The 23,257-nt window shown below is 35.5% G+C and overlaps 3 protein-coding genes and 1 long non-coding RNA gene across 4 annotated transcripts in view; 3 read left to right on the top strand and 1 right to left on the bottom strand.

The window, feature by feature from the left end:
* LOC149481325 (uncharacterized) overlaps positions 1–23,257 on the top strand; it is a 350,361-nt gene that overhangs the window by 246,632 nt on the left and 80,472 nt on the right. The window lies entirely within an intron of this gene.
* Positions 155–2,210, top strand: LOC149481332 (PEST proteolytic signal-containing nuclear protein-like). The gene is made up of 4 exons (XM_089705432.1): positions 155–354; positions 486–644; positions 835–1,093; positions 1,281–2,210. Exons 1-4 carry the CDS (start codon positions 327–329, stop codon positions 1,444–1,446), a joined length of 612 nt encoding a protein of 203 aa, XP_089561558.1. The 5' UTR covers positions 155–326; the 3' UTR covers positions 1,447–2,210.
* On the bottom strand, positions 2,536–3,720 carry RpS26 (ribosomal protein S26). Its single transcript, XM_089705504.1, has 3 exons — positions 3,614–3,720; positions 3,247–3,424; positions 2,536–2,725 (listed from the first exon to the last, which is right to left on the bottom strand). The coding sequence occupies exons 1-3, from the start codon at positions 3,614–3,616 to the stop codon at positions 2,559–2,561; spliced, it is 348 nt and encodes a 115-aa protein (XP_089561630.1). The 5' UTR covers positions 3,617–3,720; the 3' UTR covers positions 2,536–2,558.
* Positions 4,314–23,198, top strand: LOC149481330 (uncharacterized). Its single transcript, XM_089705687.1, has 9 exons — positions 4,314–4,776; positions 7,062–7,257; positions 7,603–7,742; positions 8,662–8,877; positions 12,985–13,294; positions 13,933–14,039; positions 19,001–19,319; positions 19,665–20,073; positions 21,028–23,198. The coding sequence occupies exons 1-9, from the start codon at positions 4,596–4,598 to the stop codon at positions 21,094–21,096; spliced, it is 1,947 nt and encodes a 648-aa protein (XP_089561813.1). The 5' UTR covers positions 4,314–4,595; the 3' UTR covers positions 21,097–23,198.

Below are 23,257 nucleotides of genomic sequence, written 5' to 3'. Positions count from 1 at the left end.
GTATTTACACTCGAAGAAAGCCATATTTATATTCCATTATAACATGACTCATGAAAATATATATGGACAATATGGCTCTTTTTTTAGAAAGTTTTCGAATAACATTCATTCATTTTAGAACGAATCATTTTTTTATGACGTTTGAATGACATTGCCTGTTGACGTTTACCAGTAATATGGCGATCTAAAAAAAAGCCAAGCTGAAAACTTGATTTTACGAGCTCGCTTAATACTTATATTTCACAAGTATTCATAATTCCCTTCCTGAATAGATGAAAATAGTTTATCAAATATTTTTTAATGATTGAACAGTATAAGGCACAAACATGAGTGAGCGTTACCGAGATTATAAAGGTATTCGATAGTTAAGGGTAAACTTTACTTTGTCTCTAAACTTAGAGAAAATGATGGCTAGAGCAGCCAATTGTTCCATTTTGTACGGATATGCACTTTATTTATCTTTGCCAGTGTTTTTACATTGGCAGGGTCATCTCGATCGTCGCGTGATGATTCTAGGAGGTATGCTGAGAGCTATGGACGAAAGACGCGGTCCAGGTCGAGGTCCCCGACGCGAAAGCATTCACGGAGCCCCTATAGGAAGTCGCCCGATAGCAGGAGTCGAGACAGAGATACATATTATGAAGGTTGGATGGCTTTATCTTTTTCCTTTCAAGTATTTACTTATGACGCGTAATTAGTTCACATGCGTGAACTTGAAAATACTTAAAACTAATTAAAATAACATTATTATGTACGAAGATTAACTAATTCAACCTTCAAATGTTTTTCCCTTCTGAAAATATTATGTAATTTAATAAAATCTAACTATTTTAGAAAAACAAAGGCACTCACCTGAATCATGGGATTCTGACGAAGAAGTCCCTGCGCCGCCGCCTCCGCCACGCATTAGTAAAATATCTATTGGATTCACAAAGCCCAAGGCACCAATTAAGATGTCTCTAGGTGGGTCGTCGAAACCTGTACCAATGGTTGTGCCTAAGCCAACAGTAGCGTCAGTGTTCAACACTGATGATGATGATGAGCCTGAAGAAATGCCAGCTGAAGCTCGAATGAGGATGAGAAATATTGGCAGGTATGTTACCAAGCTAGAGATAAGTTTGCACCTAAAGCTCAGATATAAACTTGTCAATTTTTGTTTCATTTTTTACAGAACTATTTAAAAGTCGAGTCTTAAGAAAACGATAGTATGTAGTGATAATTTAAATCTGTATTCTATCATTATTTGTATATGACTGTTTTTAATTTGAATGTCCTTACAGGGAGACGCCAACATCCGCTGGACCAAATTCCTTTGGCAAAACAAAACAAGGCTTCTGTGATGCAAAAAAGGTGTTTGAGAAAAACCTCAAGCAAGCCCTTGAAACAGCTGAAAAGCCAGACTTCACAAAGTTACCCAAAACTATATATAAACTACAAGGGCCATAAACAATTTGAATTTATTAGTGTAGGCTTGTTTATTATTTAGGCATGCTAAGTTTGCTGTATGAAGATTGTAGTAATCTATTTTTATATTTCAATAAATATTCTGACAAGTAGAGATCTAATACAATAAGATCAAGCAATGTATTATAACCCTTTTACTTCCATATACTAGTAATTGAATATTATTTGTAATAAAATGCCATTCTATATTAATAAATGCTATTTGTTATGTCCATTTTACAAGCATGTTTTATTCAATAGAAATCAATGTAGGTACCAATTTTATTACATCATCCATTGCACCAGATTATATTATCGTTGGTGTCTTAGTATTATTTTTTGACCCTAAACAGATTTATGTGTATGTATCAGGAAATTAATCTTCAATTAACATGCAGTTGAATTTTTTTACAAAAATATTCAAAAATAGAGATAGAAAATTTTGTAATATCTGGTTCGGATCAAGACAAGACAAATGGAATATCAATAAAATTTCATAATATAAATATCTCCCTTTGATATTTTTATAATAACCACTCAGAAAGTAGTTACAATAGATGTTTTTGCAAAATAGAGAACACAGTATGAAAATGTGTTAACTAATACAAAATTCAAATTTGATTTGTGATTCACAGGTTATAAGGGTTAGTGATCCTTATGTAAAAATGAAAATAATAAAATGTATATCAAAATGCTCTCGTTTTACTAAATGGTACTCCATTGTATTGTATAATTCTGTACATTGAAATTAATAAATTTTAGCTGAATTAATTTTTATTTTATTGTAAGACCTATGGACCCTTATTTTAGTAAAGATTGTAAAATTTCTTGAACATAATTCTCTCATCAATTATGAATTAAAGTTTATTCTCTCAAAACTAATTTTTTAATAGCAGCAGTAAAATTTTTACTACATAATAACTCAGGCCCCGGAATCACAAACACAATAGAAAATCTATTGTGTCGTGGTCCGATTGGGCCATTCGGGGTTAAATGGTGTAAAAACATTTGTATATCTCTCATTTGATTTTGCCACTAACTACAATTTTTTTCAAGCTATGTAGAATGTGGGGCAAAAATAACACAAGTCAATGGATTTTTACAAATTTATTAAATTACTTCCTCTGTACATTTTGCGGACGCTGCATGTCTCTTGGGAAGTTGCTCTTGGGTGGAGTACGGATACGCCTGTCCTTCTTGGACCTGTTGCGCACTACTTTACTGTGGATTGCGCATGACACGCAGTAATGCAACTTTGCATATAACTTGGGCAGCTGGAATGCTGTAACAAAATGGTTTTATGTTCAATTGGTATTTTTCAAGAGTTGTTGTGGAAAACTAACCTAAGGATATTCTTTTCTTTGTATAATAATTCATCAAACAATAAAAATGAGGTTGTAATGTAGTCACTCATAGGGTAAGGGGAAAATGGGACTAATGGCTTGGTTCACATTATTTATTTGAACATTGTTTAGTCTAAAAAGGTTCAAGATAAGATTTTAAAATTCGTGTTTTATGTTCTATGCTTTTTCAACCTCTAATGTAGATTATAATTCTAAGAAATAAAATGATAATCGAACACAAAAAGAAATAAAAGGCAGGCTTTCTACAAAACTACATTCAATAAATAAATGATATTTTCACATACAATTTCCAAAATCAATTTCTGGCAATGGATCGCGATAACGTTACGATTCGTAGCTGCGATTGTCAAGATACTTCAGAATTTTGGTCAAAGATTTACCAAATAAATTATTTAATGCTTATCAGGCATTCTAAAACTGAATAACAATAAGCACTTACAGGTGTAAACGGAGGCTTCGTTTATATCTCTCACAGCGGCAGCTTCAACGATATTCCTGATCACAAACTTTTTGATAGCCTTGTCCTTTGGCACGCAACGAGCGCAGTTGGTGCATCTCACGGCCTTAACGTGTCCACGGCCGTGCTTGGCTCGTCCTCCGTTACGGCGTTTGCGTGTCTGAAACCAAAAATTACACCTTCACACCACATGCCTGACATGACAACCACCACGCGTGCATTCCAAATACAATCATTTACGAGAAATTACAATGAAATAATAGCTCTCCTTCAAAACTGTGGCAATTTAAATGCATTTTAACATTTATTAACTTTTATCAACCACTTTTAACTTAAAAATTTTACGCACCATTTTTATAACCTCTACAGTAAACGAAGAAGCACGGAAAAGAAAGACTTGATACGCATAGACAACGAAAATTGTATGTAGAGGTGTATCCGAAAGATGTTAATGTCAACCATAGATTAAATAAGGTTGAAAAATATTTGATAAATTATATTATTTAGTTTAGAGAGATTAATTTAATAAAATAACAAATTAAATAATACATCCTTAACATTTTAAATATGAATATATTGAAAATAATTCAGCCTTTCAACATTGCCTGTATAATTTGGAGAAAAACATATAGAATAATTTATTACTTAAATATAATTTCGAACAGATTTTTGTAGGTATTTCAACAGTTTTCAAGAAGTTTCAGAAGTTACTTCACTTGACACTTCTTAAAATACACATACCTAGTTTATCAAAGTGTATACTCTTCATACTATTATCCTTAGCTGTTTCTAAATTAAATGTGCTTTTTAAATGTGCTTTTTAAATGTGCTTTAATTTTTCTTCAAAACTGAGAGAAACAGAAATACGGCTTTAGATTTACCCGTTATATCTGATATTCAATAATACATTAAAAATTTAATATATTGATATGAAAAATATTGTGGAAAAATAAGTTTGAGGATGAGGACACAGTTTATTTAAATTTTCCCACTCAGGTTCATAGACAATTTTGGACGTGGAATTTGTTTTTCTACATCAATCAAATTTTTATAATCTGTGGCTGGTAAAAATATTTCCTTCATTCAATCGTTGTGTGTAATATTATTTTTGTTGCTAAATAGTCTCAGTTTCTTTAAATTTTTATTTGTTCTGCTTACTTTTCTTCTTCCAAACATTCAATTAAACATATAACGAAATAATTCAAGATTTGCAAACGATTAAGTTTTATTCGTCATCAAGTGTGTAACCATTTTATCACAATCAAAGTGCTATAAAAATTCTTTGAAGTGCAATGTGGCGCAGGTAGTTAATTGTTTGTACCGCGTGTGAAATGTCACAACATGGATACCCTGAGAGACTATCGAATACATCGAAGGGCTTCCAGGAAGATGTGTCCAGCCAACAGACCATGGAAGTCTTGGTGGAAACCCTCACTGGGACAGCGTTCGAAATCACTGTCTCGCCTTCCGACACTATTTTCGATATAAAGTCGAAAATATATAGAGTAGAAGGTGAGTATTGGGTTTTTCATGTGATTACACAATATATTGTTTCTTGTTATCACGCGTCATCTCGACAAAGAATGTCGTGGCTTTTGTACTGCGTAAATCATACAAATTTATAGCGTATAGCTTGAACACTTGTTGATATGAACTAAAATATTATTTCCCTGTTATTTAAGGTCAGTATATCAGTAGATATCCTCAAAATAGTCCAATAAAATTGTCAGACTTTGAACTTTTAAATATTGTAAATAAAAGAATTTGTTGTAATGCATTAATTGTATTGAATGTAATAATTATTTTACCAATGTCTCTATTACACATATTCTAAAACATGTAGCATGATAAGCACTTATTAAAAATTATTATAATCTCAAAACTATGACTAATAGGTACATTTCATAACATAAGTTTGAAATGTGTTTTCTAATCATGCTTGTTACAGTCTGTAGAACATTAAGTTGTTTGGTTATATCTATTGGAGAGTCCTATAAGAAAATAAGTTCATTGTTTATAAAGTAAAGAAAGAAATTCTTAACTTATTATGGGTACAAAAAAAGCTTTCACAAATATAACTTAAAAATAGTCCAATTTATTATTATGTATATTTTATTCAGTAAAACTAAAAAGTAATCAGTAATAACACAAAGTTTATGTGAGGTCTAATATATATATTTTTTATATTGCCACTACAAATAAAAACTATGTTACAAATTATGTTAACTACTTTCTGAAGATTAAACAGTGCTCAAAATCAGAACAGATATTATTAAGAGGAAAGATATCAAATCTTATATAAATTGTATGTTTTGAATGTTGTAAATGCATAATACTCAGAAACAATAACAAAAGGTCCTTGAATCTACATTTTTGGTTAATTAGTTCTGCAACTTCCTTCTTCCTGAGTGACATAATATTTATTTTTGCAAAAAGTTAATATAATTCATAAAATTTGCATTATTTCCCTCTCTTCATATGCAATCATAATTATTTTATTATAAATGGCAAATATTCATAAACCTTTAATTTTAATTATATCAGCCACAATACTAAAATATTCTGTACATAATGAAATATGTAGAAAACACACAAATAACACAGAATATTTTTCTTTTCCAAAAAGAAAGCTACAAAAAGCCTAGGATGATTCATAGGATAAAAATAATTAATTCATAAGCCAAGTGGTAGCTTGGCCAACCAACCAAGCCTATGATTTGAACATAAACTCTTTTGAAGAAGCCCCTGTTTTTGATCCACAATCAATGTTCCTATCAAACTGTATTAACACTAGTTTTAATATTGACTGTTCTGAATGCACAGTTTGATCATACCCTGATTTATATCTCAAATAATGAAATTTCATCACATGTTCTCTCAAAGACTGTACTCAATGAACATACTAGTGTTTGTTTAATTGTTCCTCTATATCTATAAATTAATTTGTATGTACATCTCGACTTTTCAGAAATTATAAAAATTGCATAGCAACAGAAAATACATGGTTTTCTTTATAATTCAATGTCAGGAGCGGTGAAAGTGATGATTTCATCTGGCCTTCCTCCAAATTCAGTGAATCATCATGTGACATATAGTGCATATGATAGTGTTTAGCTAGTGAATGACCACCTGCCATGAAACTATACTAGAACATGTCTATGGCTTCACTTGTATTTTATAGAGATAATATAGTTTATCTAAAATCGTACCTGGGATAACTCACTTCTATAAAAGGAAAGCACCTTTTTTGAAATGATAATTTCAGTCACTAAAACAATAAAAAATTTATGGTGTAAATAATGTATATGACCTAAAAACTAATGATCAAATCAAAAGAAGTTGTATTTATTATCATTTTGCATTTGCAGCAATAACAAAACAACACATTTGCAATGGTTCAATTAATTTTTAAGCTTTATATAAACTTCTAATCTGATTTGTAATACATAAATGCTCCTCCAATCTATATTTTTACCACATTCTACATTCTACCTTAATTCTACTATTCTACATACTTACCTTGATATTTTCATGAAAGGATTTCTATCTATCTACTAACTTTTCGTCCGCTTTGTCTAAAGCCTAATAAATTATATACTAAAACATTCATCTTCTATTATTCCACCTATTAAAAATAACTGCATGAAATCCATTGTATAGTTTTAAAGATCTAAGCATACATATGACAGTCGCGGGAAGTGTAGCTTTCTGTTTCTACTATGTAGTGTTAATACATCCATATTTTTGTGACTTTACAAAAATGTCACTATAGGTATCTTCTTAACACACGTATTCAGGTATCCCAGTAGCGCAACAGCACCTAGTTTACAACCTCCGCGAGCTGGAAGACGCGCGTTCCCTCCGCGAGCAGTCCGTGTGCGATGGGGCGAAGCTCCGCCTGGTGCTCGGGCTCCGCGGTGGGCCGGTGGCCACGCGACGCCTGCCGCCGCCCGAGCCTTGGCACGATATTGAGCGGCTGCTTGCTTCTAAAAGGTAGTTTTTTTTATTACAGATTTAAATATTTTTTTTGACGTTTGACGTCATCACCATACTGCAGGGGCACAAACCTTCTATTGATAATTTAAGTAAAAAGTGATTTTATGAAGTCACATCTAGGTTACATTTTGTTTTATTTATTCCAGTTTTAATATGTTGTTTATTTGCTAATTGTTGTTCACATGACTGTTATTATTAAGACATGAATAAACTGCCTTTTTAGAAAGATTTTATATACATTTAACGATGGAAGTGAGATTTTCAATGATTGCTAGATGTTAAATCTTACATAATGTGTTTGTAATTTAATTTTTAGCTACTAATTTACATGTAAATCCGTAGCGGCGAATGCGAGAGCAGCTCGGGCAGCGGCTGCAAGGTGACGGTGGTTGTGTTCCGCGAGGGGGAGCGCGTGAACATGCTGCGCGTCCGGGAGAACAAGGACGGCACCTACTCGCCCATCGATAGCAATAAGTGTGAGTGTGAGTTGGGTTTAGTGTGCACACACATACTCAAACATTCATTTATTCAATGAGACTACTATTTAGTAGCACTTTCGAATCGACATTACATAAGTAGGTATTTTTAACATTTACCACCGATTCGGAAAGCAGTATCTATGGAGAAGAATCGGCAAGAAACTCCATATTAGGGAATAAAGTGTGCTGATGTGTGGTGCGGTGTGCTGACACCCCCTGTTGTGTAGTGTTACGGCACAGAATACATAATAGTAGCTAAATGCTACAGAACGGACACTCTCCGCCTCCCGCCAAAATTAAACTTACCTCACCCCCGCGCGATCAGACATAAAATGGGCCATATTTTTCTGCAAGGACGATACGCAACGAAGATTGACAACATTAATCAAATTGACTGAAAGTAATTTTATTATTTTGGATTTGTGATTATCGTTTTCGTAGAAAATGGTTAGATATTGTGCTGTTTACGGATGTATTTCATCAGAAAAACGCGAATTTTTTTTTACCCTAGTCACAAATGTGCCAACCATAAAGCGTTAACACACACATTTGCAGTCTCTACAGTGTGACTGTCAAAATGATCATTTTGTATGGAGTGTCCGGGGTGTGGTTACGGTCCAATACAAAACACGCTTGATGACACCGCATTGTGAACACTGTAAAAGAGCCACAACAAAAGCTTTAGCTCTAATGAAAATGCTCCGTCACTCATGTTATTAGAGAAATTTGTGTTATGTCTGATATGCTATTCCACCACGATGCGTTGTGGCAATACAATGAAAAAAAGCTATGCCAAATTTAAAATCCATGATGGCCGCCATACATCCCTGAAGATTTTTTTATTTAAATTTAAGTTAAGTTTTTAACCCGGAAGTTGAGAGAGAGTAGCAGAAGAATTCAAATTCCCTTATATTTTTCACAGACTCATCGTCCCTCAGTCACCTAGTGGAGTGCGACACGGACGAGTGTGTCATCGGCGCCTCCAGAGCCCCGGGGCCGAGCACCAGTGGAGCCCCCGGAGCCCCCGGAGCCCCTGGAGCCCCCGGGGCCACTGGGGGACAGGAAAACGCGGTCACGATGGCAAAGATGATGCAGCTGAGGCAAAGGATGCACTCGCTCACCACTAGGACACCTGTTGGTTAGTGTTTAACGATATTTATTTATTTATTACTAGCTTCCGCCCGCGACTCCGTCCGCGCGGATGTCGGTCTTCACGTGGATGGTTTATATCTCCATTTTGAGTACCTAACTCTGACAATGACATCTTAGAACCCAAATACGGCTGGCCTATAATAATACGCAACGTGTGTTCGCGGTTCTACAGAACAACGTCTATGGATAAAACTGAAAAATTAAGATTAATTTTTTTCTACGTGTTTTTCCAGGATAAAAAGTATCCTATTTTACGCCCAGGATAATAAGGTATAATTATACCAAGTTTCATCGAAATCGAACCGGTAGTTTTCACGTGATATCTTCACATACAGACAGACAGACAGACAGACAAAAATTTTTTTAATCACATATTTGTGTTTGGTATCGATCCAGTAAAACCCCCTGCTATTTTTTCAATATTTTCAATGTACAGAATTGACCCTTCTACAGATTTATTATATGTATAGATTACATAAATCAATAACCTTTACCAGGATAAACCCAATGCGGTACTGACTATTGTAGAGCCATTTTAATAGGCAACATTTGACAGTTCAACAAAATTCAACAACGTAACCTAGTAACCACGACATAGAATAACATGATATTTCGTTTTGTTAGAACTGCACATTTGTTTAACTTTTTTCAATTACGATTACATATTTATAATAATAATGACCGATAGAAGTAATTTTAGGACTTGATTTTACTGATAAACCATTCTAAACATAATGAACAATTTCTGATTTAAAGAACTGACGTCGCTACAATTTTGTGTCAATAAACCTTTTTTCTTTTTAAATACCAGAGACGTTACTCTAAAAATCGAAATCTGACATCTAGAATCGAATGCATTGATTACTTGGGAATAAAAATTATCATAAATTATTGACATGTGTTTCAAGTTCGATTGACAAATGTTTCAAGTCCGTATCGATTAATTCACTTTAATCGATGTTTTTAAGCAGGTTACCACCCTATGAAGATAAAATTGATAGACGTCAAATGTTGCCTATTAAATTGGCTCTACTATAACACTATAATTCTATACTAATTTATATATGTTTCTTGGTAAAAATACTACTAATTTCTTGATATTATAAAAATACAAGCTGGAAACTTTATTAAAGAAAGTCTCGCTAACTTGAACCAAGCATTATGCCGGAATAATCCTCAAGAAAAAGAAGATGATTGCGATCGCTATGGAAAAATATTGGCAAATAAGCTAAGACAATTGCCAGAATACGAAAGATTAATTTTCATGCACCAAATTGATGGCATGTTCATACAACGGCGACGTAGTGTAAATCAGAATAACATTTCATCACCGATATTTGTTTCGTCTCCTTCACCTTCTCCCTCTCCCAATATCCTGTAGTCTCTTCAACAATATACGGGTAGGCCCGAGTCTTCTTTTACTTCCTATTCTGAACCTATATTGTTACATAGGACATATTATGATCCAAACCATGATTCCGAAATGGCTCAATCTGAACCAATAATTGACAACACAACTAACATCATGCAATATCCCCCCGTTATACAACTACCTAAGCAATCCAATACAAACACCACTACAATCAGAATTCTGTCTAATGAAATAGTTTCACCTCCCCGTACTCAAACTGAATCCATTTCCCAATCTCAAAACAAGTACAATTTAATTGCCAATGCATTTGAGAATGCTTGATTTTTACTGTAGTGTTTAGGAATGTTTTTAATATTAAGCTATGTTTAATTCAAGTAAGAACATAAATAAAAAAATATAAACCTATTGAATGCATTTTTACTCACCTTGATTTCATTCCTTAATAAATGAACCAGCGCTTTACATACTTCAGGTACAATTTCTGATATAAGCTTTGGTGATATTTTAAATAGGAAGTGCAGGCTATGAGAATAGCTGTCTCCTGATGCCAGAAACCGTAATGTTATGGCTAAACGAATTATTTCTGGTATTGATGGTCTAATTGGGTATCTGCTTTGGAAATAATTGGAGAAACTTTCTGAAGTAAATATTCAAAGTCCACTGTTGACATTCGAGTAAGTTAGCTAATGACGTATAAATACACAAAATTTAATAACTTTATTATAGCAACAAATTAAATTTAAGACTTTATTGAAATTGGAATTTTAAATTTCGTGTCACTACTACACATGCTACAATTGCTCGCAACGCTTTTGGAAATGCAACCTAAACAATCGTTGTCCTGAATGAAGTTCAAATATTCGATAACAGATGGCGCCACTATGTAGGGTTGGAATGTTCCTTATATCTTTAGAAACACGTCCTTTAGATTAAAACGGGAACTTTCTAGCTTCTGTAGCGGTAGCGTATGTAGTAAAGGCGCGAAATTTAAAAACCTAAATTTTTAAATGTTTTGAGAACTAATTTGGATAACTAAAATTATGTCGCTTTAACTCCAAAATATACGTTAAATAATGACGTATAAATACACAAAATTTAAATTTAAGATTTTATTCAAATTTGAATTTTAAATTTCGCGCCACTACTACACATGCTGCAATGACTCACAACTATGGAGACTATACACTATTGGAGTGTATAGTCTCCGAAGTTCAAATATTCGATAACAGATGGCGCCACTGCACTTAAAATCCAAGTTGAAGGGTCGGAAAGTCCCTTATATCTTTAAAAACATGCCCTTTAGATTAAAACGGGAACTTTCTTGTTCGAGGGGGGATAAAGGGCTATCACACCACATAAGTCCCTTTATCGTGTCGGGACTCCTTTTTAAGTTTTATCGGCACGCACATTTTATCGACTTAGTTTTATTATATACTAGCGGTCCGCCCCGGCTTCGCCCGTGGTACATATTTACGTTTTCTCTACGTAAGAACCATCCTCGTACTTCAAGGAATATAATAAAAAAAAGAATTAACGAAATCGGTTCAGCCGTTCTCGAGTTATGCGCTTACCAACACATTTTGCGATTCATTTTTATATATAAGAAGATATAGATTACTCAAAAAATAAGTGTAACTATAACTTAGAAAAAATATGTGACGAAATTAGAAATGTGTAATAATTAGTTAACAAATATTTAGTACATTTTTATACTCAAGTATTATATTATGTAATGTAATATTAATATTGGAAATGTGAATGTTTGTCTGTCCGTGTCATGTTTACAAGGTGAAACCGCTAAATCGATTTTTATTGGCATGTAGATAGTTAAGGATTCAAGGTCATATATTTGCTACTTTTACTTTCAAGAAATTTCCCTTTAATAACATATGTAAACAACATTCTTGTTAATAATTTAGTCTTCGAGTAATTTTTGAATTTAATATTAATATTGTGTAATGTGTTTATCCAATTGTTTATTCATTATTTTTTAAAGTGAAACTTTTATTACATCGTCTCAAACTTTTTGGTCTGTGTAGCGCATGTCGCGTGTCGGTCGGCTGCCGAGTAGGTATACCTACTCGGCAGCCGACCGTCACGCGACATGCGCTACACAAAGCAGTGTTCGGAACCGTTCGAACAGTTTCACTTTTACCGTGGTTTCATAAAACCACACAACATTTTTTTATATACATATCATGTTAAGATATTCAAGCGTTGTATTCAAAAATTGCCCACATGTTTTGCATGACTTGATTTTAATTTGATAATTAACATTCCTTACTTTTACTAGACATTGTGAATGGTTCTCTTTAGTAACACTTAATTGTTTTTAAAGACCCTTCTTTAAAATTCAAAGATAGCTTGTTTTTATATATTACTAGCTTTCCGCCCGCGGCTTCGCCTGCTTTATCAAAAACCTAATAAGTTATATATTAAAATCTCTTGAATCACTCTATCTATTAAAAACCGCATCAATATCCGTTGCGTCAGTTTTAAAGATTTAAGCATACATAGGGATAGAGAAAGCGACTATGCAGTAGCGACATGACATTTTGATCTCAAAATATTTTTGATAAAATACTTCATGTTACTTTTATAATTTACAATCAGAAGATAACATGAATGTATTTGTATGTAATGTACATGTTATTTTCACACCATAACGATTATTTATTGAAAAAACAATAATTATAATACAATTTTAATAAATTTTTGCAGGCAAACGAGATATACAAAAGACTAGAAGCGAAGAAATTTTATCCGTCCCTAGTTTACTAGACGATACCGAGTACCGAGCGTTCAGCCCGGCTGAGGATTCGTACCCATATTCTCACGGACTCGAGTACTCGCGAGGTCTAGAGTACTCACGAGGTTTAGAGTACTCACGAGGCCTAGAGTACTCACGAGGTCTCGAGTACTCACGAGGACTCGAGTGTGCAAGAGGGTTGGAGTGCTCGCTGGGAGAAAGATATGCTTTGCTCCCGCCCAGTGCGGGTTCGGAACCCGATTTGCCTGATGCGGATGACAGGTGAGTTTTTTTTTAAGTTTATTATAAAATGTAAATTCTTGCTAAAATTAACAGTGTGAAAATGTTTGACTTTGTTTGACCTTTTTTCAGCTATTTTATGCCATGATATTTTTTCTGGTGTTAAATATACTAGATAGTGGCATAGGGTTTCTTTTTGGTGCAGTGAAATATCTCAAATTGTTAAATATTTCATGCCCATGAGAAGATCCATTATGATGCGCATTTGGTTTTCTGAAATGAATTTACTACAGATGAAATGAATTTATTCGCAAGAAAAGTGGTTATACATTGGTGATATGAGAAAACACAATTCGCCAGTCACAGCTGGTATATGGTAAATGGTAAAACTGACGATTCGAAAGCTTCTAGAAGAAAAATGTTTGAGTTTGGAATTTGTATATAGTGTTAAAAATGTTTGATACATACGTTTCAATAAAAAAAAGACGGGTTGCACTCCGGGAGTGCCGGCAGAAGTGAAAACTTGATTATTAACGTTGAGCATGTTTGATATCCATCCGTTACGCTTTTTCGATCAGGCCACGTGTCCTGACGCGAGTTTAAGATTTTATATCCATTACAGAAAAAGTGCTCAACGCCGCTAAAGAAGTTTTCACTTCAAAAATGTAACTTGTCCGCAGGCTGAAGCTATCGGACGCGCTGTCCGGGCCGATACTGGTGAAGCGCAGCAGCGGCGCGGGCGAGCCGCCCGAGCGGGACGCGCACCTCGCCTTGCGCGCTGACGCGGGTGAGTGACACAGTATACAGATACAACCAATGATCATACAGGCTGAAGCTATCGGACGCGCTGTCCGGGCCGATACTGGTGAAGCGCAGCAGCGGCGCGGGCGAGCCGCCCGAGCGGGACGCGCACCTCGCCTTGCGCGCTGACGCGGGTGAGTGACACAGTATACAGATACAACCAATGATCATACAGGCTGAAGCTATCGGACGCGCTGTCCGGGCCGATACTGGTGAAGCGCAGCAGCGGCGCGGGCGAGCCGCCCGAGCGGGACGCGCACCTCGCCTTGCGCGCTGACGCGGGTGAGTGACACAGTATACAGATACAACCAATGATCATACAGGCTGAAGCTATCGGACGCGCTGTCCGGGCCGATACTGGTGAAGCGCAGCAGCGGCGCGGGCGAGCCGCCCGAGCGGGACGCGCACCTCGCCTTGCGCGCTGACGCGGGTGAGTGACACAGTATACAGATACAACCAATGATCATACAGGCTGAAGCTATCGGACGCGCTGTCCGGGCCGATACTGGTGAAGCGCAGCAGCGGCGCGGGCGAGCCGCCCGAGCGGGACGCGCACCTCGCCTTGCGCGCTGACGCGGGTGAGTAACGGGCCTTATTTGTATTACTTACTTACTTACTTACAGTGGGATCCGTTTATAATGACACTAGCTGTGTCCCGCGGTTTCACCCGCATTGCTTCGCTCCTGTTGATCGTAGCGTGATGATATATAGCCTATAGCCTTCCTCGATAAATGAGCTATCTAACACCGAAAGAATTTTTCAAATCGGACCAGTAGTTCCCGAGATTAGCGCGTTCAAACAAACTCTTCAGCTTTATAATATTAGTATAAATCTGCCGGTGCTCCCACAGTATACATAATACATATACAACCAGTAGGGATAACTTCATAGAACACGTTCGAAATGGCTCACGCACGGAGGCTTTATATTTTATCTGCCGGTGTTGTCACAGTATACAGATACAACCAGTAGGGATAACTTCATAGAACACATTCGAAATGGCTCACGCACGGAGGCTTTATATTTTATCTGCTGGTGTTGTCACAGTATACAGATACAACCAGTAGGGATACATCCATAGAACACGTTCGAAATGGCTCACGCACGGAGGCTTTATATTTTATCTGCCGGTGTTGTCACAGTATACAGATACAACCAGTAGGGATAACTTCATAGAACACATTCGAAATGGCTCACGCACGGAGGCTTTATATTTTATCTGCCGGTGTTGTCACAGTATACAGATACAACCAGTAGTGATAACTTCATAGAACACGTTCGAAATGGCTCACGCACGGAGGCTTTATATTTTATCTGCCGGTGTTGTCACAGTATACAGATACAACCAGTAGGGATAACTTCATAGAACACGTTCGAAATGGCTCACGCACACAAGCAAGCGTATTTACGAGAATCGTAATTCTGACTGACCGGTTGGCTTAGTTGGTAGTGCCAAACTTTCAAGCCAGAGGTTGTGGGTTCCATTCCCAACTGGGGCAAAATTAATATTTGTGTGATAAACATAGATATTTGCTCTGTGTCTGGGTGTTAATTATCTATATAAGTATTTATTTAAAATTATATATGTACTAGAGGTCCGCCCCGGCTTCGCCCGTGGTACATATTTCGCAATAAAAGGTAGCCTATGTCCTTTCTCGGGTATCAAAATATGTCCATACCAAATTTCATGCAAATTGGTTCAGTAGTTTAGGCGTGATTGAGTAACAGACAGACAGACAGAGTTACTTTCGCATTTATAATATTAAGTATGGATGTGCTATTTATTAAATAGGTTTGAAGTCGGTGCCGAACATTAACCACTTAGTATTAAGTAGATAAATAATATGAATTAATTAATTATATCAAATCTTTTTTATTTCTTACTTTTCCGTTTTTGAAGTCGGTTGTTTTTAACGCAGTTATTTTTATTAGTGAATATTAAGCTTTCCGTGCGATTAGAGCTTTTTATGAAAATTAAGCTCTCCGTGCGATGAGAGCTTTTTGTGAAAATTAAGCTCTCCGTGCGATTAGAGCTTTTTTGTGAAAATTTAGCTTTCCGTGCGAATAGAGCTTTTCGTGAAAATTAAGCTTTCCGTGCGATTAGAGCTTTTTGTGATAATTAAGCTCTCCGTGCGATGAGAGTTTTTTGTGAACATTAAGCTCTCCGTGCGATTAGAGCTTTTTTGTGAAAATTTAGCTTTCCGTGCGAATAGAGCTTTTTATGAAAATTAAGCTCTCCGTGCGATTAGAGCTTTTTGTGAAAATTAAGCTCTCCGTGCGATGAGAGCTTTCTGTGAAAATTAAGCTCTCCGTGCGATTAGAGCTTTTTTTTTAAATTTAGCTTTCCGTGCGAATATAGCTTTTTGTGAAAATTAAGCTTTCCGTGCGATTAGAGCTTTTTGTGAAAATTAAGCTTTCCGTGCGATTAGAGCTTTTTGTGAAAATTAAGCTCTCCGTGCGATGAGAGTTTTTTGTGAACATTAAGCTCTCCGTGCGATTAAAGCTTTTTTGTGAAAATTTAGCTTTCCGTGCGAATAGAGCTTTTTGTGAAAATTAAGCTCTCCGTGCGATTAGAGCTTTTTTTGAAAATTAAGCTCTCCGTGCGATTAGAGCTTTTTGTGAAAATTAAGCTCCCCGTGCGATTAGAGCCTTTAATGAAAATTAAGCTCTCCGTGCGATGAGATTTTTTTGTGAAAATTGGGCTCTCCGTGCGATTAGAGCTTTTTTGTGAAAATTTAGCTTTCCGTGCGAATAGAGCTTTTTGTGAAAATTAAGCTTTCCGTGCGATTAGAGCTTTTTGTGAAAATTAAGCTCTCCGTGCGATTAGAGCCTTTAATGAAAATTAAGCTCTCCATGCGATGAGAGCCTTTAATGAAAATATTAAGCTCTCCATGCGATTAGAGCTTTCTGTGAAAATTAAGCTCTCCGTGCGATTAGAGCTTTTTTTTAAAATTTAGCTTTCCGTGCGAATATAGCTTTTTGTGAAAATTAAGCTTTCCGTGCGATTAGAGCTTTTTGTGAAAATTAAGCTTTCCGTGCGATTAGAGCTTTTTGTGAAAATTAAGCTCTCCGTGCGATGAGAGTTTTTTGTGAACATTAAGCTCTCCGTGCGATTAGAGCTTTTTTGTGAAAATTTAGCTTTCCGTGCGAATAGAGCTTTTTGTGAAAATTAAGCTCTCCGTGCGATTAGAGCTTTTTTTGAAAATTAAGCTCTCCGTGCGATTAGAGCTTTTTGTGAAAATTAAGCTCCCCGTGCGATTAGAGCCTTTAATGAAAATTAAGCTCTCCGTGCGATGAGATTTTTTTGTGAAAATTGGGCTCTCCGTGCGATTAGAGCTTTTTTGTGAAAATTTAGCTTTCCGTGCGAATAGAGCTTTTTGTGAAAATTAAGCTTTCCGTGCGATTAGAGCTTTTTGTGAAAATTAAGCTCTCCGTGCGATTAGAGCCTTTAATGAAAATTAAGCTCTCCATGCGATGAGAGCCTTTAATGAAAATATTAAGCTCTCCATGCGATTAGAGCTTTTTTGTGAAAATTAAGCTCCCCGTGCGATTAGAGCCTTTAATGAAAATTAAGCTCTCCGTGCGATGAGATTTTTTTGTGAAAATTGGGCTCTCCGTGCGATTAGAGCTTTTTTGTGAAAATTTAGCTTTCCGTGCGAATAGAGCTTTTTGTGAAAATTAAGCTTTCCGTGCGATTAGAGCTTTTTGTGAAAATTAAGCTCTCCGTGCGATTAGAGCCTTTAATGAAAATTAAGCTCTCCATGCGATGAGAGCCTTTAATGAAAATATTAAGCTCTCCATGCGATTAGAGCTTTTTTGTGAAAATTAAGCTTTCCGTGCGAATAGAGCTTTTTTGTGAATATTAAGCTTTCCGTGCGATTAGAGCTTTTTGTGAAAATTAAGCTCTCCGTGCGATTAGGTTTTAACAGACTTCAAAAAAAGGAGGAGGCAATTCGGCCGGTATATATTTTTTTTTATGTATGTACACCGATTACTCCGAGGTTTCTGAACCGATTTACGTGATTCTTTTTTTGTTCGATGCGGGATGGTGTCGAATTGGTCCCATTTTTTCGGATAGGCCCAGTAGTTTTTATTTTATGAGCATTTTTGTCTGTACTCGATGACTAAATTGAAATGTAGCAAGTAACTTTGATTCACTTCCCGGTAACCGATTGAGCTGAAATTTTGTATACGTGTGTAAATTTGATAGCGATGAAACATTATCATAACATGAAGTTGATTTGATGATGGAATCGGAAGGTGGCCATAGGAACTCAGTACCTAATATATTGACTCAACTTTATCGAGTTTGGGCTCGTTTGATTCGTGTTGAAAAATACACTAAAAAGTATTAAATAAAAATAACTGCGTTAAAAACAACCGACTTCAAAAACGGAAAAGTAAGAAATAAAAAAGATTTGATATTATTAACTACTACATATTATTTATACTAGCGGTCCGCCCCGGCTTCGCCCGTGGTACATATTTCGCAATAAAAAGTGGCCTATGTCCTTTCTCGGGTATCAAAATATCTCTATACAAAATTTCATGCAAATTGGTTCAGTAGTTAAGGCGTGATTGAGTAACAGACAGACAGAGTTACTTTCGCATTTATAATATTAGTATGGATGTTTATTAGCTGGTTATCTGGTTTCCATACCACAAGCGAAAGCTTAATTTGGGACCAGATCGTGCCGTGTGTGAAAATTGTCCTGAAAAATATTTATTTATTCTTATATCTGTCAATTATTATCATTACACCCGGACCCTTACAATTCTCATGTCTGAAAGAACACTCGTTGTATCTGTATATTGTGTTTGAGTGGTGCCTTTATGTTTAACTTTTTTTTTGTTTTGACACTTGGTTGACAGGAGGGAGAGTGCAAGTTTCATCAATTGTAATAAATTTCAAAGACATATATTTATCAACATAATTTCACATTCCAGGTCCGCTAGTAGTTGGCGAGAGTGGCTGGCGAGCCCGTGGTTTTGGCTCTAGTTCGCAATTAGCCGGAGGAAGTCTTGCTGGCTCATTGGCCGGAGGTCTTACTGGCTCATTAGCCGGGGGACTTACTGGCTCATTAGCCGGAGGTCTTACTGGCTCATTAGCCGGGGGACTGGCCGGTAGTCTGGCTCCAGGGGCTGTGGGTTCGTCGTCAGCGTTGCACGTGCGGAGCGCCCGCCATACTGCCAGGGCTTCGCCCCCGCTGTCTGATGCGCTGTTCTCTTCGTCAACGTCCGATTTGGAGCATTTGAAGAGAAATAGGTGGGTAGGATCAAGTGAAAGTGATTTTTTTTTCAAGATGACGACTAGTACTTTGTATATTTTCTTCTTATTCGGCTTATAGTTACATGATTTTATTTTTTTTTTTTATAGCATGTTTATTATTAAAAGTTAAAGTAAATAATATTAGAAAATGTATTTGTAACTGGTAATTTGTAAAACTTGACACACAAAACATACGTAATTTTATGCGTGATTTCTATTAAATTCAACTAGTTTGATCAGCCGTTAAATATAAAATAAACAGCCTACATTTTCGGTTGATTGAACTGCGTCATTTCCATAACGTCATAACACATATTTCTATCCAAAAATCACAAATTCCAGAATCCTGCCAGCCCTCAGCCGACACCGTAACCGCGAACACTTACACTTGAGCGACGAGCGTCTAGACACTGACCAACCCCCAACCATCCAACCCCCACAACCCTCACAACCCCCACGGAACAAGGAAGTCGGCAGCGAACGGCGGCAGCGACGCATAGACAAGATCACGGAACTCGAACAGAAGGAACAACGTGAACAGAAGGAACAGCGTGAACAGAATGAACAACGTGAACATCGTGAACAGAATGAACAAAAAGAACAGAAAGAACAGAAGAAGAAGATAAAGATTCGGTGCGCGTTCTGCAAGAAACGATTGAGTATAGCGACGGTTCACACGTGTAGGTGCGGAGTGGAATTTTGTGCGCCGCATAGATATGCAGAGGTGCATGGGTGTGCGTATGATTATAAGGTGGGTTGAGCTTTTTATTGTAATTTAAGTGAAATAAGAATAAAAAAAAAGACGGGTTGCACTCCGGGAGTGCCGGCAGAAGTGAAAACTTGATTATTAACGTTGAGCATGTTTGATATCCATCCGTCTTACGCTTTTTCGATCAGGTCACGTGTCCTGACGCGAGTTTAAGATTTATACCCATTACAGAAAAAGTGCTCAACGCTGCTAAAGAAGTTTTCACTTCGAAAACTTGCTTTAGTTATCATATTATTTCTCTTGAAGTACAGAATTTGACATTTCAATTTAGGTAATGTATATTTAACATTTTAAAATTTAAACCAATAAAATTAAGTTATAATATGTGGACTTTGCTGTCAAGTTTCAAGCAGTTGTTGGTAATAGTTAATTAAATAGTTAATTAAATTTTGCCTGACTAATATTAAATTTAAATTCTTAACTTTGATTATCATAATGATTCCTTTGATTTAATAACAGTTGCAGTGACGTCACAAATAGACGCAGGATCGATCCTTTTCATCATTTTTGATTCAATTATAATTTTTGTATAGTTTAGACTTTAGAATTTGAAATGAAACACAATTCACTAGTTCCACTTTTATTGGTTTTTGAATGCGATTATTTCCAAAAACACGAACAGCTACGTAGCAGCATCGTGAAGTATAATTTATTATTCAAATTCATTTATTTCCTTTATTTTATTATTGAAGTGAAACTTCTTTATCGGGGTTGGACAAAAATTTAGTGTAACATTTTTTTCGTTACGCGCCATCTTGTTTTTATCCCTACCACGCGTGATTGACGTATTTCTGTAAAGTTGCATATAGTAAATTATTTTTTGAAAAATAAGGTCATAAAGAAGTTTCACTTCTTACGTGTGTACACTAGTACACGCACACATTTTTTGTATCTAATTGATTGTATAAATAAATAAAACATAATATATAATTCCAGGCGGGAGCCCACTTATACCTGCAGCGCGCAAACCCGCTCGTTAGCGCGCCGAAGCTGCCCAAGATATGAGTGATAATAAAGTGTGCGGTTGTGTAGTGATAGTGATAGTGATAGTGCGGACCCACTCAGTGTAAAACCACCTCGAGGTGGTTCCTTCAAATTTCTGTTCAAGTGCCTGTCGAGATGAGTTTTGGAACGAAATGTATGTATCTTTTGACTAATTTAATGATTTAATTGTAGCAATGTTTTTTTAATTTGTGTTTGGAATTTTAAGATTTTTTTTTACACTTTCCCCGTTCAAAACCAGTCTACAACCGCACTCGTATGTATGGACGGATATGTCATAACGTCAAGTGTCTTATTGCTAACGGTTACTAATTATACATATATCCATTGTTTGTTTATATTAGCTGTAACGTCACTGGGGAGTTTTTCCGACTACATGTATACACTGTTGCGTAATGATAAGGTTGACTCGGAATTGTTCAATTCACCAATTGATTTTGATTTGCGTATTTTGAAACGATTTTTGAGTGAAATAAACGATGTTTAAATTTTCAACATGCTTGCCGTAAATGACATGTTAGTGACTGCTGTTTAAACATTGGTTGTTTTATTGATGATTGTTGTAAAATATCATGTGGTTTTATCCATATTTCAATTTGTTGGTGAAGTGTAGCTATGTTACTATGATTCAAATATGCTGTAACCACACATAAAACATGTTAACTAAAGAACTCAGTGTTTGAAGATTTATAAGCCCAGCTATATTGTGCCTATAATTTGTTTAAAAATTATTAAAAGTTTATAAAAATATCCTAAAATAAAGATTAATGACAAAACATGTTTTAGTGTGGGTTGCAATGTGTTTGAATGTTTGGAGACTATAAGCCCTGCTTGCAAATAATTATATTCTATATTGTACAATAATTTTCAGAATTATAAATACTTTGAAAAACTCCTGCGCGACCCGGGGTGTATCCCCATTTTGCGTATTCTTAGTTGCTTGTACTAATTGGTGGGAAAGGAAAGTGGGGGGAGACACTCGCTCGATTTTATTTGTAAAATTACAGCGAGGCGGGGCACCTAATGAATGTGATATATAACTAAATTAAGTTTAAAATGTTATATAATGCCATTTGTGTGTTTGTTTTCGTAATTAAATATAATTAATGAAAAAAAAAATTATCAAAAAAATATATAAATATTAATAAATATAAATAAATACTCCGGTTATGACCTTAGTTGAGGTGCTTTGTGCTAGTTTGTACCATTTCTATATTTTTCCGTTTTATATTGTAATGCATAGATTAATGCTTTATTTTCTGTGGTCGGTGTGATTATGTACAATGTGCGAGACGCGTGCGACGAAGAGTTTTGTTGTCGTCGCTCGCGTGTCGCCGGCCTAATATTCACTCTAATGTTGATTTGGAACGATCCCTCGTGGGTATTTTTGTAGAAGTTTTGATACTTCTGTTAAAATTGTCTATTATTCAACATTGTATGTCGTCTACATCGAGTATTGTGCTCTAAGTGGTGTTCATTTGATATTGTAGCAACGTTTTTGTACAGTTTTTGACCAGAATACAAAGAATTTTCGAATTAAATCACAATTCTGTGCAATTTTTTTTTGCTTTTTTATTGTTAATATTTTGGGGTGTTGAAAATAGTTTGCATTAGTTCAATTTTTATCGTTAATTTTGTCTGATTGAAAAACAATGAAATAGTTCTGTAACAATATGTTATAATATGTGTAAGGCAAAGAATTAAAACCTATTAACTTAGGCAACTTGTATTTGAGGCTAACATAGTAACCATTTAAACTTTTCAAGATTTATCAATTTTTTGGTGCACAAAAATATAAGCAGTCAAAAACATTTTAAATATGTACTATAAAATTTAAAATATATCTAGTATTATATGTCCTCATACTCGCAGGTTACATTGCTGCTGGCAGTAATTTATTATATTTATGTAATTGTGATTATAAAAATATCTAAAATTGTAATATGTATTATAATATGAAAAAGCAATTGTTACTAGCACTTACCATTTAGAGCAAATGAACCACGTTTTCGTACTAGACTGTATATTTAAGTTTATAGAATCATTTTATTTGGGAGAATAATTTTGGCTGATTTTGAAATAAAATATTTATAATGCGAAAGCGATATCTGTATTTCATTTTACCTATAAGTACATTTTATTACAAAAATAAACTATGCTATCT

This window comes from Colias philodice, chromosome 17 (genome assembly GCF_061535455.1).
Source record: "Colias philodice isolate Cphi_HAF_F1 chromosome 17, ilColPhil1 Martin Lab GWU primary, whole genome shotgun sequence".
NCBI classification, from domain to species: domain Eukaryota; kingdom Metazoa; phylum Arthropoda; class Insecta; order Lepidoptera; family Pieridae; genus Colias; species Colias philodice.
Note: the sequence above shows the minus strand (reverse complement) of the source record. Positions and strands in the feature narration are given on the sequence as shown.

What these genes read in the sequence shown, in the direction of transcription:
- LOC149481332 (XM_089705432.1), top strand. Translation starts at nt 327, where the DNA reads ATGAGTGAGCGTTACCGAGATTATAAAG. An exon ending in CAGAGATACATATTATGAAG is followed by an intron (nt 645 to 834) that starts GTTGGATGGCTT and finishes TAACTATTTTAG; the next exon opens with AAAAACAAAGGCACTCACCT. An exon ending in AGGATGAGAAATATTGGCAG is followed by an intron (nt 1,094 to 1,280) that starts GTATGTTACCAA and finishes ATGTCCTTACAG; the next exon opens with GGAGACGCCAACATCCGCTG.
- RpS26 (XM_089705504.1), bottom strand. An exon ending in CGAAGCCTCCGTTTACACCT is followed by an intron (nt 2,726 to 3,246) that starts GTAAGTGCTTAT and finishes ATTTTGTTACAG; the next exon opens with CATTCCAGCTGCCCAAGTTA.
- LOC149481330 (XM_089705687.1), top strand. Translation starts at nt 4,596, where the DNA reads ATGTCACAACATGGATACCCTGAGAGACTATCGAATACATCGAAGGGC. An exon ending in GAAAATATATAGAGTAGAAG is followed by an intron (nt 4,777 to 7,061) that starts GTGAGTATTGGG and finishes ACACGTATTCAG; the next exon opens with GTATCCCAGTAGCGCAACAG. An exon ending in CGCCTTGCGCGCTGACGCGG is followed by an intron (nt 14,040 to 19,000) that starts GTGAGTGACACA and finishes TTCACATTCCAG; the next exon opens with GTCCGCTAGTAGTTGGCGAG.